Genomic DNA, 18,450 nt, shown 5'->3' on the forward strand with positions numbered 1-18,450 from the left:
GCTTTTGGTTAATCAAGTATCCGGCTGTGCGAAAGGCAAAAACTTGTTTCAGTAACTGGTAGTTGTAATCTTAATCTACTAAATTAATTTGACTCGGCTAACACTGTTTGCATTCATGATCGTCCTCAGTGATATCTAACGTAACCTTGGGTTTACGGGTTTCAAAAAATGGAATTTTTTATTGTCTTATTAAATTCTACAACACCTCTAGAATATTGTCCTATATTGATCCGAGTAATAGTTTCGGAGATACAGCCTGAGAACTTGTGCCCTCGAGGCTAGCTAGGCTAAAGGCGGCGTCTTTAAACGCGTTTTTCCCGAAGTTTTTGAAGTCGGTTGGAAAATTTTTCGAGAACTTCTTAACCGATCTTCATGAAATTTTACACAGGTCTTTGAAATACAATCTTAAAGTCTTGGTCGAAGGATTTTTTTCGATTGTAACTATTTGAAAAAAAAATTTTTTTTTTGTAAAAAAGTCTGCCTAAAATCCAATTTTCACTTGTTTTTCTTTCATCAAAGTATTTTTTCATTTTTGATGATCCTGAAAAAAGTTATCCTGCCAACGCGGGCGCTTCTGTTTTCCGAGGGGTTACCGGAAACGGCGTCGAAATGGCAGAAAATTTCAGAATTTTTTTGTTAATAATGTATGTTTGTAACAATAAAAAATTCTAATAAAATAATTTATTTTTTATATGAGAAAAAAATGTTGAAACAATGGCTATTTTTTACCTAAGGAAACCCATGTAATTGAATGATTATCCAAACGACAAAGAAGCACTGACGTTGGTAAAACAATTGTCTTTGAATGTTGTTGAGAAAAAATGACAAATATTTCGTGATTAAACCACTGTACTATACAATGAGGAAGAAAAATTCCGCCAAATAAACAAAATAACGAAATATACACATATGTGCATGTGTGTAAGTGTGTTGTTGCACCTGTGCACTTTATATTTGTTGTCATAGGTAACTGACCAGGCATCGAAGCGGCCAAAACAGAGAGCACGCAGAGAGCGCAAGCGGACGAGAGCGTTTGTAAACAGTAAACTAAAGCCAAAAAATACACTTGAACAACAATAACAGCAACAAATAAATCAAACATTGCACCAAAGCGGAACTATAGTCGAGAATAAACTGATGAATGGGGTAGTAAGCAAGTAACTAGCGCCACGCTGCAAGCGCTATGTGTGTATGTGTGTGTGGGCATGCAGGTGTATGAGTGTATAAGCCGAATTGGCTGGCGTTGGACGCACGTACGCGAGCTTATATGATTCAGTACTAAACTGATATTCAACGGCGCGAGCGGCAAAAAATTGCATAAAGCGGAAAAGCGCGGAAAATTGTGAAAAATCAGAAAAAGCAAAATCAAAAAAAAATTAAAATACTCAAATAACGCTTGCTTCCTGCTCGTGTGTGTATAATTAGCATATAGGAGTATATGGAGAGTCGTGTGACTGTTTGTGTGTGTGTCACGGTCGCAAGTGGGAAGTGCGCGAAGCGAAATTTTTTGAAGTGTAATTAAATGAAATGCTTGCCTAGGCAAGAGTTAATTTGCTAAGCGAATTAGCAGCGCATGAATTGCAAAGTACGCGCTGGTTGAGCGTATGTTGTTTTGATTAAAAGAATTTTTATGAAAAAGTTGGAAATTATTTTAATATACATACATTAGCATGTCAAGCTTTCAGCTTGCTTGCTAAGGCATAAAAACTCAAGGATTAGTGTAAGAGAAGGTTACAAAAACAATTTCACCACTGCCTCCATAAGAAAAAATACGAAATTTCATCAAATTATCGCGGAATGATTTTCCTAAGGTTTCGGTGTGCTTGTAAACATGTAAGAAAATACTGAAAAATTAAAAAACAAAAAATCAAAAAGAAAAAAATAAAAATAAATAAATAAATAAAAAATAGAAATAAAAAACCGAAAGCGAAAAAATCGAAAATGCAATTAAAATGTTAAAGCCGCATCAAAGTGTCACTGCGCAAAGTGACGTCAATTTGCTGCGCCGAAAACCATTAAAAGCTCATCAATTATTTAACAAACGCCGTTTTACGTAGCGGAGCCGCCACCGCCGCGCACTTGCTCCACGCTACGCCACATCATCCACCAGCCAATCTGTTTTTAACCACAAATCAAAAAAGTCAACACTTGCTGTCAACATGCTGGCCGAAAATGTGCCGCTCGCCGTGTTGGTTCTGCTCGGTTGCTGGGCTGGCTGCTGCCGCGCGGACACTGGCCTGCCGCTCATACAAATAAGTCATGGTAGGTTGCTCCGCCAGTCAAGTACACACTTACAAATAAATATTTCTGGTTACAATTATTATTATTATTATTACGATTGTGGCATGCAAATAAAACAAAATGAAAATGTGGTATTAAAAAAAAAAAAAAACACAAAACAAAATCTCTCAAAAATATATAAACAATTCAATTTGTTTGCATTGCTTTGTTCACACTTGTATTGTTTTTGTTGTTGCGGTCAGAGTTGTTGTAATGGTTGAACGCCTGCTGAACGCAAGGTGGCAGTCCCGCTTTGGTTTTGTGGCCCAATTGACATGCCGACGCGTTGACCTCAGCCGTTCTGCGTGGCTGCTCGAGGCAATGACGGCTGTGCGTATGCGCGGTTGCATTGTTCTAGTTAGGCTTTTGTTGCTCTTGTTTTGTGCGTTGGTCTATGATTTAGTCAATCATAAATGGGTGAAGCGACATATTTGACTTTTAATTTAGCGAAAGTCTCTGATATGTTGAAACAATTCACTTTTTAGCAATAAAACAATACAGTTTGTTTTTTGCCTTTGTGCTCTAATACTGTTTTCCAACAACTTTTTTGTCACTAACGCAAAAAGTACAGTAAATTGACTGACCTTGTACAGGCTTAGGAGTGGCAACTATTCTTTTTTAAAGAGTTTTCTTAGCAATGTAAATTATTTTCTTCTTCATTATTGGCATAGACATAACATACGCCGCTGCGTGGCGCTAACTGAAGATAACAAGTGCAGCCAAGTCCTTCTCCACCTGGTCTTTTCAACGGAGTGGAAGTCTTCCTCTTCATTTGCTTTCCCCTGCGGTTACTGCGTCGAATTCTCACTGAGCTGAGGTGTTTTCATCCATTCGGACGGTCATGTGGTCCAGCGTAGCGCTATCTCTTAATTCACTGAACTATCTCAATGTCGAAAGACCATAAATCTTCTGCAGAACCATTCTCTCAAAAACTCGTAACGTCGACTCATAAGAAGTTGTCATCTCCATGATTCTAGACCATATAGCAGGACGGGGATGATGAGTGATTTGTAAAATTTTGTCTTCGTTCGTCGAGAGAGGACTTTACTTCTCAATTGCCTCTTGTTGGTGTTAATACTGGTTTCAAGATAGCCGAAATTAGCTACTATTTCGGAGTTATGACTGTAAACAATGACGTGAGAGCCAAGTCTCGAGTACGACGACTGTTTGTTTGATGACAGGAGATATCCTTTCAGTTCTTGGACGAATAAACTCCTGGCCAATTTTGGTAACGAAGAACTGGCTGTCGTAGGAATTGGGGTGTTTTCTATAAAAATCATCCCTGCAGTCACCGGCTTGAAGTAGAACCGCCTCTTAGGAGTGTCAAGAGGTCCTTCCTTAATTACGTCGACGACACAAGATAATATACCGATCAGGCTTCGGTCGCAACTGACTTTAGACATGCCCTGACCCCCATTCACAGTTCAGCCAAAAACTCCTTCATCGACTCGCTCTCAGTGAATGACGTACTTGGGGTCAAAGCACCACCTATTGTAGACGACGAGCGCGAGGTGTTGTGAGAACCGAGAGCACCTTTGCGCATCTTCATTCTGAATATTGCAGCAGGTTAAACTCCTACTTATCCATAATTGACCTCGACATACAAAATATATGTCCAGCATGCAACGAGTCCCCGCATGACTCTAACCACCACTTTGCATGCCCAGAAGCTCTTCACATCTGAGACCCCTCCCTATCCCTTTGGTTCGATCCCGTTGAAACAACACGTTTCCTGGACCTACCGTTGGATGACTTCAATGTCAACTTATCTGAACCTTACCACCCTCACTGGTGATATTTTTTATAATCGTAGAGAAATCATCACATTGCAGTTTTGGCTCATCAAAACCCTTGATAGTTATACGGCTAGATATGAATCCAATGGGTCTACGCAGATCACCTTCACCTTTGAAAGTTCAAATTAATCAAGACACCTGACACACAATGTCTTATATTTAAGCATACTTAAAATTATTCTTTAATGAAGCCTGGCCCTTGCCATAAGACCACAATAATTGGAGTTAAATGCTTGAAACATCACTATTCGTTCTAGTTCAAAAATAAAATGTGTTTTTCACTTACAATTGCGCACATATGAATAAACTAATTTATAATTCAAATAAACAATAATAACAAGTAAGGAAGGGCTATGTTCGGCCTTAACCGAACATTTCAAACTCTTACAACTTGCAAGAATTAATGACGGGGTGATACCGTACGTGGTAAAAGGTTGTAAGTTATACGGGGCCTAGGACAAGTTCCTCCTCAATTGTATTTATTGTAAGTACGAAGATGTACCGTTATTAGAAAAACACTTTCTTTCCATTTTATAGAAATAACTGACGTGTTGACCAATAAATGAGGTATAACTTCATCTGGACGTTCGAAAATCTTTCTTTTAGCAATGTATATAAACGCTAAGGGAAATCTTGACCCGATCTAACCCACATATCGTTATATAAATGGGTGCTTAATTTTTATACTGGAATATGTGAGAATCATATGGAATTTTATATTGTCTTATGTGGAAAGTGGTTGCTGTTTGATTTTCCCCATTTTATTACTATTAGATAGCAATGCCAGAAGAATGTTATGTAAAAAATTTGGTTGATATCGGTCAAGTAGGTCCGGTGGTATGGATTTTCCCTTATTGTGGCTACGCCATTTCTCAAAATTTGACACCGGCTCCTATATATAGTAAGTCTAAAATTTAATGTCTCTGACGTATTTATAGATATATCGCACTTTTTGAAATAACCGTTATATGGGGAGTGGGCAGGATTATCATCCTATTTCGCCTTTTTACACACTATCGTTAGAAGAGTTGAAAAGATATTTCCTGTGCAAATTTGGTTGATATACCTTTTTTGGTTTGAAAGATATATAGACTACTAGGGGGTTGTGCCACGCCCATTTTTTTTTAGATTTTCAAACCATATGGGGCATCTACGTATATGGTCATTGGTGTGACTAGCAGTACCAAATTTGTGTTCTATACCTTTAGGCTTAGAGTTTGCATTTTATACGTTTCCGATTAATGGCGTTTTGTAGGCGTGGCAGTGGTCCAATGACGTCCATCTGCAATAAGATATTTTTATTTTTATTCAAGATACAGCTTGCATGGATGGACGGATAGACAGACAGAGAAACTGGCATCCGGATTTCAACTGCTCTCATCATCCTGATCATTTACATATAAGTATATAATCTCATATCTATCTCGATTATTTTTAGGTGATACATACAACCGTTAGGTGAACAAAACTATTATACTCTGCAGCAACATGTTGCAATAGTTTCAAAATGTACCCATGTATAAGCATAGTGCGTTTGATGGTCGCATGTTCTATTCACTTTTTATGCGTTTTGTTTATTTTGACATATGCTCAAACATTAATAAATAATCGAATTAATTTCGAGACCAGTTGGCCAACAAATGTGGTGTTAAAGAACTCATTTTCGTTTTTTTTATATTTGGGGCAATCGATAAAATTAATTATACGCAAAATAAAACCAAAGAGTAGGAAAAAAATTTATGTCACTTGCCCACATGAAAACGAGAATAGGTTTGATTGCAATGCGATTTAATAGTTGTTAGGTATCGATATTTTATATTATATACTTGAATACTGTGCGGTGCTTTGGTTGCAATGAAATAAGCAAAATTATAAAATTTTTATGCCCAACATTTCTCGCAACTTTATACATCGAATATATTGGTTTTGTTCACCTAACGGCTGCTTTTTTAAGGGGTGATCAGGATAATATTATCGGATTCCTGCCTGTCTTACCGTCTGGACTTCTTTTCATGTAAGCTATCACTTGAAAAAATTTAGAGACATTACGCCTTAGCTACATATGTCAATCCTGCTTACACATTTAGTTAAGCTATTTTAAGCTATAAAGATCGCATAAAAATTCGGTTCGTAACATTTTCTGCATTCCCTGTTGACGCAGTGTGAAAATTTGGTCAAGTCTATACCGATTAAATAAATTGTGAATTCCAAAAGTTGGCTTATAACGGGTGATCCAATAAAGGCACTTTCTTCAGTACCCTTTTTTGACAGATCGCGCGAGTCGTGTAAAGCTGACATGTTATTTTTGTTCAGCATTGTTCGGCATTTCATCATGGAAATGCTAACGTCGGAACAACTTTTTCAAATCGTTCAACTTTACTGCGAAAAGGCACGTTCTGTAAAGAATGTGTTTCGTACGCTTCGCTCATCTCATGGTCAACATAATTGACCTACAACTATTCGAAATTCTGTAGGTTTCGGCACCAGAAATTCGATTTCGCACACAAAATTGAATGTAACTTCTTTGTTGAATATTTCCACTCATCGCAAAAGTCGCCGAATGCAATTTATGTACTTCAAAAACAAGCATTTACTAAAGTCCTGAAATTTTTTTGATATTACATTTTGCACAGATATCGCTAACATTTGGTTATACTAACCTACAAAAAATCATTTCGGCAAATGAGTTTTCGCGCGAAATATAAATTAGAAAGTCTTATTATTTTTTGCCCAGAGTAGTATATATAATATAAATGCTCAATGTGATAAGTTGAGCCGAGAAATTGTTTAGATCGAGTCACTATATCATATATGGAAGCTTTCATACAAACTGACCGTTGAAAATCAAGTTATTATATGTAGTATTTTGTACCACAAATTACGTAACCATTCGATTTACACGAGTATTTATATTTATATTTATCAACAGTAATTGCAATAGTTGGATTTTATTGTATTATTACTAAACAAAGCAAAGAGAAACAGTAATTACAATAATTGTCGACAAATTCTTACATCAGAACTACTATCAGCAAATAGTTTTTAGTAAATATGTAGTTTCTATATTATATTTACTCGAGCGAAGTGTTATTATGCCCGAATTAATCGCAGTATAGGTAATTACCGAAAGGCAAAAAATCATTTAATATGGCAGAAAAACATCAAGAGCAGCGGGAGCACCTAAGCTATAATACCAATTTTTATAATTAAATATTAAGTCGTAACCTACCGAAGATTTGCATGCAACGGTACGTTGTTTATTATCAACAATCTTCAAGTCGAATCAAGGTTACCAAATAAAGAAAAAATTGGTGTGGATATTGCAGCGCTGACATAGACAATAATTTATGCCAAATATTTTGAAAATATCTTGTTAAATAAAAGGTTTTCGATACAGGAAATTGTTATTGATCAATTGAACAGCTATATGCTATAGAGGTGCGATATCGGGTTTCGACAAATGTGCAGCTTCTTGATGAGAAAAGGATGTACGCAATATTTCAACAAATAAGGAAGGGCTAAGTTCGGGTGTCACCGAACATTTTATACTCTCGCATGATAAAGTGATAATCGAGATTTCATTATCCGTCATTTACATATTTTTATATTTTGCTGTAAAATTAATTAGATTAGTAGTTCCTGAGATATGGTTTTTGGTCCATAAGTGGGCGACGCCACGCCCATTTTCAATTTACAAAAAAAAGCCTGGGTGCAGCTTCCTTCTGCCATTTCTTCCATAAAATTTAGTGTTTCTGACGTTTTTTGTTAGTCGGTTAACGCACTTTTAGTGATTTTCAACATAACCTTTGTATGGGAGGTGGGCGTGGCTATTATCCGATTTCTTCCATTTTTGAACTGTATATGGAAATGCCTGAAGGAAACGATTCTATAGAGTTTGGTTGACATAGCTATAGTAGTTTCCGAGATATGTACAAAAAACTTAGTAGGGGGCGGGGAAACGCCCACTTTTCCAAAAAAATTACGTCCAAATATGCCCCTCCCTAATGCGATCCTTTGTGACAAAAGGATCTACTCGTCACCCTGATCACTTTGGTATATATAACCCTATATCTGACTCTTTTAGTTATGACACTTACAAACAACCGTTATGTGAACAAAACTATAATTCTCCTTAGTAACTTTGTTGCGGAACATAAAAACTGAGCAGTTCGCCGATTTAAGGGCATGAGCTTGATTATGACTATATAGTATGTTATAAAATCTCCGACGTTTTCTTTTGGAGGTTCCACTGCAAGTGAAGCTCTCAGTTCTCAACACATATTTCATTCAGAATATTTTCCTCATTCGTACTTCTGTTCAATTTTTAATTAGGCTGTATATTCAAAATTCAATTAGCCGAAATTGTATAAATTTTAGTATCAAATTAATTTATATGAAAATTGCCTTTTATATTTAGGGATTCGAGAACAAAAACAAATATTAATAATCAAAAATTTCTTTATTGTTTTTATACTCTCGCAACAAAGTTGCTAAGGAGAGTATTATAGTTTTGTTCACATAACGGTTGTTTGTAAGTCCTAAAACTAAAAGAGTCAGATATAGGGTTATATATACCAAAGTGATCAGGGTGACGAGTAGAGTCGAAATCCGGATGTCTGTCTGTCCGTCCGTCCGTGTGTCCGTCCGTCCGTCCGTGCAAGCTGTAACTTGAGTAAAAATTAAGATATCATGATGAAACTTGGTACACGTATTCCTTGGCTCCATAAGAAGATTAAGTTCGAAGATGGGCAAAATCGGCCTATGCCACGCCCACAAAATGGCGGAAACCGAAAACCTATAAATCATAGTAAATAAAGATAATATGAAATTTGGCACAAGGGATCGCATTAGGAAGGGGCATATTTCGTAATTTTTTTGGAAAAGTGGGCGTGGCCCCGCCCCCTACTAAGTTTTTTGTACGTATCTCGGAAACTACTATAGCTATGTCAACCAAACTCTACAGAGTCGTTTCCTTCAGGCATTTCCATATACAGTTCAAAAATGGAAGAAATCGGATAATAACCAAAAACCATATCTCAGGAACTACTCCACCGATTTCAATGAAATTCGGTATATAATATTTTCTTAACACCCTGATGACATGTACGAAATATAGGTGAAATCGGTTCACAACCACGCCTTCTTCCAATATAACGCTATTTTGAATTCCATCTGATGCCTTCTCTGTATAATATATAGTACATTAGGAACCAATGATGATAGCGGAATAAAACTTTACAAAAATAATTTGAAAAATATGTAAATGACGTATAATGAAATCTCGATTATCACTGTATAAAATAAAATGTTTGACACCCGAACTTTTTTTCAAAATATTTTCCATTAAGATCTATACACTTTTGCAAGCGTTTGAATCAATTATAGAAGCGCTTTTGTCACTTTGATTGAGATATCTTCAAAACATGCGTTCTGAACGTACCAACCGCTTCTCAGGTGTCGAAAAACATTAACTTCTTAGCTTTTTTTACGAACAGCAATAAAAAGTCTTGGATCTATGCTTACAGCTCGAAAACAGACGTTCAATTGGCCAAATATCGGGGCAAACGTGAGTCGAAACCGAAAAAAACAAAGCAGATCGAAAATCAAGAAAATGTTGACAGTTTTTTTTCGATTATCGACGTGTCACACTTCGATTTCCTTGCTATCGGCCAAACTGTCAACAAAGAATACAATTTAAGTGCTAAGTTTTATAGGCGCGAGGCTATTCGCAAAACGAGGTCAGAATTATGGACCGACAACTCTTGGTTTTTGCATCACAATAATGCACCGTCGCATACTGCATTGATTCCTCATGTGTTTCTTTACAAGTTTTCAACCAACATCGTGCCGTAACCATCGTATTCGCCTGATTTAGCTCCGTGCGACTTCTGGCTATTCAGCAAACTCAAGCGAACGTGCCTGGAAAACCGCTTTGAGTCAATTGAAGACATTAAACGTGAAGAGTTACGGGCAATGAAGGCTATTTTTCGGAAATTGTTTTTAACAACTGTTTCGAGGAGTATAAAAAATATTGGTACAAGTGTGTTGGGGCCAAGGGGGATTACTGTAAGGGGGACGACAAAGATTTTGAAGAATAAATTAAGATTTTTAAAATTATGAACAAAGTCTTACTAATTTTTGTTCATAGTCGTATACTTTATAGAGTCTCGGAAGTTTCTTTCAGAGTGTAACAAACTTCAAACTCAAAATACCCTACCCCTAGGGTAAACAAATACAAAAATTTGTTAATGAAAGTTTCTTCATTTTTAATGTCCATTCTGTGTAATTTCCAATTGATTCATTTTTTCTCGACCTTTTCAGAAGCTGACCTATTTCGATATTTGATTCAAATATGTTTCGTGTTCAAGAAGTTAACTACAAATTCTTGTTAGTAATACAATGCGAGACGAATTACAAATTTATCTCATAGTACTTATCACTGAATACAATTCAATGTTTTCAGTAACATGTTACACAGAGCCATTGGATGATCCCTAAACGTTTTAATTTGAAAATTTTTGCAACATTGTGTGGATATGTAACATAATATAATATATAAAGTATGGTTATATTTATGCAGGTAAAAGTCTTAATGAACATGTTTTGATATATTATTTTCTTAATTGGTTTAGGCAGTTTTGTGTATATGGTAGATTTAAAATTACATCATACCTATCAACTTATATATTTTAACTAAATTAAAGTTGAACTAAAATACCAAGAAATTGTACAAAAATACTTTGACAATGATATCAGCCATATTCGTTAGAATAACTGCTCAAATATCTTTTTCTATTCTAGTTATTTCCGGAATTGGACTCTTAAGTCGAAATCATGTCAATTGATCAAACAAACAAACTTTGCACAGGAATACTTTCTATTGTATAAATAATAAAAGATATAACAAGACAACAACAAATGAGCGTTATAACGTTGGCAACAGTTGACGATTTGTCGATAAACAATGTCTGGGGAAGTTGGAAACATTTCTATAGTTACCGAAATTACAAGAAAATGCAAATATTCAACAACTTGCGCTGGCGATAACGTGATAATGGGAAACAAGTGCAGCTAATGGGAGCATGCTAGGAATACAATAGATGCAAGAAGTTTCAAGTCACAATTTCATATAGAAGAATATGCGCTTGTCTTTATCATATCTACTATACATATTAGGGTGAACCAAAAACTAAACTCTCGAATTTATGGGATAAATTGAATTTTTCAAACATTCTAAATGATATGTATGTAGCAATCTTTGAGGGGAAAATCTCCCACTGAAAATTTTTGGGAGTTTTATGCTCTACAAGAATCCGCGATACCTAAAATTGTATCATAAATTGTACAAAAGTTATGTTCATGCAAACTATAATTTGAGTAAAAATTGACATCCTTGAGGAAACTTGGTACATGGTACGGTTTCATGGCACCCAAGTTGGTCTAGCAGATGGGTGGAATCGGACCATTGCCACGGCCCTGAGACGTCATTAATCAAAAACATTTAAAGTGCCGTAACTAAGCACTCAATTAAGATACAAAGCAAGGGCACGCCTGGGCTGAAATATGATGATAACCAAATTCGCTCAGTTTCGCTCGTTCTTATATTACAATTGAAAAATGGGCGAAATCATACAGAAGTCACGTCTTCTTCGCATATAATACAATTTCAAATTCCATCTGACTCTTTCATTTTCTTTTAAGACCAAAAATTATCAAATCGGAACAAAACTACTCAAGACCCCAGATACTGAATATATGGAAGCCAATTTCTATTACAAATTTTTATACTCTCGCAACAAAGTTACTAAGGAGAGTATTATAGTTTTGTTCACATAACGGTTGTTTGTAAGTCCTAAAACTAAAAGAGTCAGATATAGGGTTATATATACCAAAGTGATCAGGGTGACGAGTAGAGTCGAAATCCGGATGTCTGTCTGTCCGTCCGTCTGTCCGTCCGTCTGTCCGTCCGTCCGTGCAAGCTGTAACTTGAGTAAGAATTGAGATATCATGATGAAACTTGGTACACGTATTCCTTGGCTCCATAAGAAGGTTAGGTTCGAAGATGGGCAAAATCGGCCCACTGTCACGCCCACAAAATGGCGGAAACCGAAAAGCTATAAAGTGTCATAACTAAGCCATAAATAAAGATATTAAAGTGAAATTTGGCACAAAAGATCGCATTAGGGAGGGGCATATTTGGAAGCAATTTTTTTGGAAAAGTGGGCGTGGCCCCGCCCCTTAATAAGTTTTTTGTACATATCTCGGAAACTACTATAGCTATGTCAACCAAACTCTATAGAGTCGTTTTCTTTAGGCATTTCCATATACAGTTCAAAAATGAAAGAAATCGGATAATAACCACGCCCACCTCCCATACAAAGGTTATGTTGAAAATCACCAAAAGTGCGTTAACGGACTAACAAAAAACGTCAGAAACACTAAATTTTACGGAAGAAATGCAGAAGGAAGCTGCACTCAGGCTTTTTTTAAAAATTGAAAATGGGCGTGGCCTCGCCCACTTATGGACCAAAAACCATATCTCAGGAACTACTAGACCGATTTCAATGAAATTCGGTATATAATATTTTCTTAACACCCTGATGATATGTACGAAATATGGGTGAAATCGGTTCACAACCACGCCTTCTTCCAATATAACGCTATTTTGAATTCCATCTGATGCCTTCTCTGTATAATACGAGTATAAACATTAGGAACCAATGATGATAGCGGAATAAAATTTTACAAAAATACGGTATTTGAAAAATATGTAAATGACGTATAATGAAATCTCGATTATCACTTTATCATGCGAGAGTATAAAATGTTCGGTGACACCCGAACTTAGCTCTTCCTTACTTGTTTTTAGGGTGATTTTAAGCCATAAATCCACTAGATAATTTTGTGACTCCTCCTAATACTTACATGAAAATATATATTTTTGCAAGGAGATATGGATAAACTTTAAAATCTTTGTATATTATACTATGCATAAACCGATATGACGGAAGCTAGAAGTGGTCGCATCTACTGCTGGGGTTTACAAACGTGCCTTGCATTACTCGAGGGCGTTCTCAAAGATATAACTATAACTATAGAATGTATAAAAGTTGGAGATATGCTTTTCTCGTCACGTCACTCAGCAATACTGCTTTAACCATATTGAGGTCTGCACGGGCCAAATATGAAGAATACTATGTACTCGTATTAGGCAGCACTTTGTAAAATAATCCACTCTGGCTTCAAGCACTGTTATGTAGTTTTATAGTTGAGCTTGTTGTTCAGAGTCTTCTTAACTTGCGCAGTCTCACTCGGCGGTAATCGTAATCGAGATAGATAGAGATAAACTCTGTGAACATCTTCCATTTTCTACTACCTTATATACCCCTAACATTATGAATACCGATATACATATAACAGCAACGATTTCAAATTTGCGGTGATCATCTCGTGTTGTATACACTGGGCTATCTCTTGCAATCAGATATCTATTTAAATTTTCAGCCTCTTTATTTAATATAAGTTTCCTTTTTAATTCAACAGATGAAGATTTGGGCGAGGATTATCCAGAAATGCGCGAGGAAGTACACCTTGAGGACTTCTTTTGGACTGGTTCGGGTGATGGTCCACCAGACTATCTGAAGAAAGTGCACACTGGCATTAGTAAGGGCAAAGATGTGATTGTCAAAACGGAGACCGTTGTTGCGACAGTTTATGTGGACGGGAATAATGTAAGCATGTGGTTTATTTATTTTCTAAAGAACTTATCAAGTTATTATTACAGGAAATTGATATACCGATATGCTTGGATTGTCCGCCAGACGATGGCGGCGGTACTTGGGGTGTTGGCGCGATGCCACCACTTAATTACTCAGCGACAGATCGAAGATATTGGCTGCTCACAGTGATGTCGGGATTCTATTCACAAAAAGATAATCCCCTCTTGGAGGAGAAGTTGGCGCGTTTATATCGATTGGCTTTTACGAGGTACTTATGACATAAAATGCTTATAATTAGTCTTAGGTTGTAACATAATGCACTATCAGATATTAGCATTTCAAGAACTGCTTAAAAATTATAATTTGGCATCGTTTTTCTATAATTTATTCTAACAGACAACAGTCGAAACATTTAGGTATCAATGGTGCACAGCAGATTGCAGGAATTGCGGTGTCAGCTGGGAGAAATAGGCGTGGTCAGCATGAAACCGACGTACATACAAGTATACTGGAACTCACGACTCCTAAAGGTCTGAAAACTGATATTGGAACTGTACGCTTGAAAAATACGAATTTTCAATTCTTCTCTTATAGATTTCGACGACGACGCCGAAATGCTTGACATGATCGGTGGTGCTACACCAGCCAGCACCCACCCCATTCAGCCGAAACGCAAAGCAAACAGAAATACTGAGTGGGAAACGTCTTCGGAAGAAACCGAAAACAATTTCTCTTTTACAAGCACGACCGTTTCCGATGAAATCACCACAACCACAACCTCGTATACGGAAGCTACTCGCGAAAAAGTCGCGAGCACCACACAATTGCCACACATGACTCTAGTGCCATGGGAGTTGATACAGGAGGATGCAAAATCAGAGAAACTCCAAGCTGCAGCGGCATTATTGAACACACAAGCTTCACTGGTACCGTTACAACCGCATATTCCGCTGCTGCGTAATGCACAAGTGCGTGTGGTTATACATAATATCACACGGATTACTGAGGACGACGTTCAGAAGGGCATACACAGCATAGGCTCGTACGATGAAGATATCAATGAGAAGATGTGAGTACTTAGGCGGTGTAAGTTGTTTAAGTTAGCTCACATTTGAGTTTATAATTTCTCCAGTGATGAACGTCCCATTGCAAATCAAACTGAACTCATCTACTCCGTATTCGTCAACGGGCGTCCTGTGCTGGCGGTAACGGCAGCCAACGATATGAAACTGGTGTCTGAAACCGAAGCGTCGAATGTCATTGGCCAGGAGGTCTACATGAAGTCCGAACGTATGCAAAGTTTAGCTGCTTTTAAACTTAGAATATAATTAATTAAATTCTAACCTATAAATTATTCAATATCCTTAGCTTATTTGCGCGAGCCACAGGCCACACCATTGGCGCCTGCCATACGTAGCGGGCAGTCGGGTTTCATAGACTCCATACAAAACAACACCGCTTTGGTGGTGGTCACTTCGCTTGCGATCTTACTCTTGTTGCTTTTGCTCATAGCATTGCTGTTAATGGGACGATCGCGTGTGCGTGAGAAACAACGGTTAGAGGAACAAAGGTATACTCACATATGGCTTTAATCCAAACCTTGAAATCCTCACCTAATTGTCTGTAACTTTCTGCACAGAACGACCAGCCGCAATGAGCTCTTAGCTGAACTGCAATCTGGGCGCGGCGCTTCCACAGAAACCGGCTTAGATACCGGTCGTACTACAACGCACTCTCGTGATATTGGCGTACAGAACTTTTCATTCGAGCACGATGGCACACATCATGCACGCGAACCACGAATTAACTTCCCAAGTCCACCGGCAGAACGTGAATACCGTCGCGATTCACTTAGTTCATCGGACAACACATCTGACTCTTCAGTCTATTGTCCTATTAATCCGCCAGCGCCGGATGTTCAACGTATACTTGATGATAAGGCTGCGGCTTTATTCGATAAACATCGTCGCAGGCATGCGCAACATGATTACGATCAGGCAGAGGGGCATGACAATGCTGTATATACTACTGTCATTACGGACAAAAAGCATGACAAGACACGCCGCAAAAACAAGCGACGTTATCTCTCTGAGAATCGCGTCGGTTCTCTAGAGACCAGTCCACGAACACACCATGCGGCGCAGTCTTCGGGGGATGAGGTTGTTAGTGGCTCTTTAGATGAGGAACAATTGAGTCCCACATATGCGAATTTCGAAAGGAATGAGGCATTTAATCCGCACAATAATTATCATCGCAACAAACTTTTACATCAGAAGAGCGTGTTCGGCGATAAGATTGATGTGGAGCAACTACCGACCGTAGAAGCTGTGAATAAGGAGGTCATGCGCACATTACAGCCCACGGAAAGGTCTTCCGATACTGGTAGTATTGGTTCATTCTTATCGATGGCCTCTGTGAAAGCTTTCCCGAAAAGTTCACTGCCCCAGCCATTGAATCGGGTGTTAGATCCGGTTTTTGTCACATACTACGACAATGTTGAGGGCCCTGCTGCAAAGAACCAAACCGCGCAAACACGTCCGTTGCGTAGGCAACAGAGCCGACACGATGCATTGGATGCAACGGCCATAGCGACTATAGAAAGTTTCCCCACACCGAAGGCGCCATCACAAACCAATTTGGGCGCTTCGCAGAGTGACAACCCAGATCCGGGTGTTGTTGGTCCTGTAGTTTGGGAACGGCATAAGAAACGTTTGAAAGAAGCGGCGGATAACGATGATGCGGGTAATGATGTTGGGGATAACCAAACAGAAGGGGAACAAGGGGAACGGGAACGTTATTGAGCATTGATTGCTCTTAGCAAATGTATATTAGACAACTGTAGACTAGAGCCCATCACCAACGTAGTTAATGAGATACATACAAATGTAGATAAAATGTATTGATTGATTGCTAGTCGAATAGAAACAATCGATATTTAAAATGTATTCGTAAAAACAGACAGGCAAACTGCTCAACACTTAACACTTCCAAGCTCAACGCAAACTCCTCTCTATTCTACATTCTTCCTCTTGTCTTCTTCTATTTTACTTCCACATATACACATTTCCGATAGACGACATGCTAATGGGGTATGACGATAGGCTTGGCAATAATCCGGGAGCAATAAGAGTTCATTATGAAGATCTACTAGAAAGCGCCATACATATGTATTCCAGTCAAGAAGACTTGCCGATGCCTCTGCCAACACGAGACTTCGTAAATAAACGTAAACCCACAAAATGGGAAAATCGCGGCTCATCGGCGGGCGTATCCAGGTTGGTAGACTGCACTTACTGTCAGATTTTTTCAATTTCTTTATGAGCAAATGAACTTTCGTTTCCATCTTTAGCTTTGCCGCTCGCCTTAATACTACCGACGTCCGTCCAGCTACTGCCCAACCATTGAAAACAACAAAATCCAACAACTCAACTCAACCGCCTTCACCTGCCAGCGGCGCTTGGGGTGGTAGTCTTTACGGTTCACATTCTCCATTAAGTCGACCATTGAGTGCTGGACCCACTCAGCGCTCGGAAACATTTCAGGTGGTTGGTCCACCCAGATCGGCAACAAATCGGTCTAATGTCTCAACGGAGCCACTTATAGAGGCAATCAAAAGCGAATTACGACGATTTAAGGATGATAAGCATTAGATTCCCTGGATAAATGTGAAGCACAAAATGATTGCACAAATTTAATTTGAAAATAAAAGCATGCAAATACGCATATTTATAATAGGCCTTCATATTGTTCATATTTTAAAATAGGTTTTTGTGGAGTTATCGAAAAGTGATAACATCTACCGCTATGTTAATAATTTATTCACATATGTGTTCTCCATTGAACATTTCCAAAAGTAACGTAAGGTTTGAAATCTCAAGATCTATTTAGAAATTTATTCCTTCCATTAGTCTGCAAAGGAGACAACACAGAAGCTCAGAAAACAGGCCGGAATCGTCTTGATAAGGACAAGAAATAAGAAATATGTCCTTTAGTCGAATTAGGTTCGGTTAGATGGCTGATCTACAGAGATCGCACGTGGACTGCTATATGTCATCTTTTGTGACGCCATAGAAAAAAATAACTCCTGTATTTGCCTTAGTCGCCAATATAAATTTTCACATTCGTTTAATTTCCATTTCCGCCAGTTCGGTGCGTTCCCAAGTGTTTAAGCCTTGACCTCCCAAACGCGGGCTGTGAAGAAGGAATTGGTAAGATGTTTCCACCTCGTCTTCTTACATTTGGCTTCTGCATATGGCGTTTGGTAGGATTCCCAGCCTTACAGTATCGATGCCAATAGAGCAATGGCTTAACAACTAGGGAGAGGCTAGACTTATTAAGGGCATAACTTGATCTCTTGCGATCGACGTCGGGCCAAAAGGATTTTACGACAGCATATGTACCGATGGCCCAGCACTGGCCAACTTCCTGTGATAGGTCCAGCTCTCTAGTAGTAGAAGGCAAGAGGATATGAGAGGACCGACCGCTACTGATGGCGGTTCTACGGTGCCTTTCCTTTGCTAGCTCATCGGCTTTACAATTGCCTGTGATTCCGCTGTGGCCTGGCATCCATACCAGTCTTATCACAAAGTGACTCGATGCTATTGATAACAAGGTTAGGCCCTCCCTGACCAATGAGTTAATGAGTTCAAGGCTAG

The 18,450-nt window shown here is 38.2% G+C and overlaps 1 protein-coding gene across 2 annotated transcripts; it reads left to right on the forward strand.

Moving 5' to 3' along the window:
* Positions 1–1,294: 1,294 nt before the first annotated feature.
* On the forward strand, positions 1,295–17,532 carry LOC126751323 (uncharacterized). 2 transcript variants are annotated; one of them, XM_050461503.1, is made up of 10 exons: positions 1,295–2,262; positions 13,620–13,807; positions 13,861–14,063; positions 14,192–14,325; positions 14,390–14,864; positions 14,928–15,094; positions 15,164–15,365; positions 15,435–16,537; positions 16,869–17,070; positions 17,145–17,532. In XM_050461503.1, exons 1-10 carry the CDS (start codon positions 2,160–2,162, stop codon positions 17,443–17,445), a joined length of 3,078 nt encoding a protein of 1,025 aa, XP_050317460.1. In that variant the 5' UTR covers positions 1,295–2,159; the 3' UTR covers positions 17,446–17,532. The 2 variants fall into 2 exon arrangements, with proteins under 2 accessions (XP_050317460.1, XP_050317461.1); XM_050461504.1 differs by having other exon boundaries at positions 14,928–15,085.
* The last annotated feature ends 918 nt before the right edge of the window (positions 17,533–18,450 follow it).

The sequence above is a fragment of the Bactrocera neohumeralis genome, chromosome 2 (assembly GCF_024586455.1).
Source record: "Bactrocera neohumeralis isolate Rockhampton chromosome 2, APGP_CSIRO_Bneo_wtdbg2-racon-allhic-juicebox.fasta_v2, whole genome shotgun sequence".
Classification (NCBI taxonomy): domain Eukaryota; kingdom Metazoa; phylum Arthropoda; class Insecta; order Diptera; family Tephritidae; genus Bactrocera; species Bactrocera neohumeralis.

Coding starts and splice junctions, on each gene's coding strand:
- LOC126751323 (XM_050461503.1), top strand. CDS start 2,160: ATGCTGGCCGAAAATGTGCCGCTCGCCGTGTTGGTTCTGCTCGGTTGC. Junction 2,263..13,619: donor GCTCATACAAATAAGTCATG/GTAGGTTGCTCC, acceptor TTAATTCAACAG/ATGAAGATTTGGGCGAGGAT. Junction 13,808..13,860: donor TTTATGTGGACGGGAATAAT/GTAAGCATGTGG, acceptor TTATTATTACAG/GAAATTGATATACCGATATG.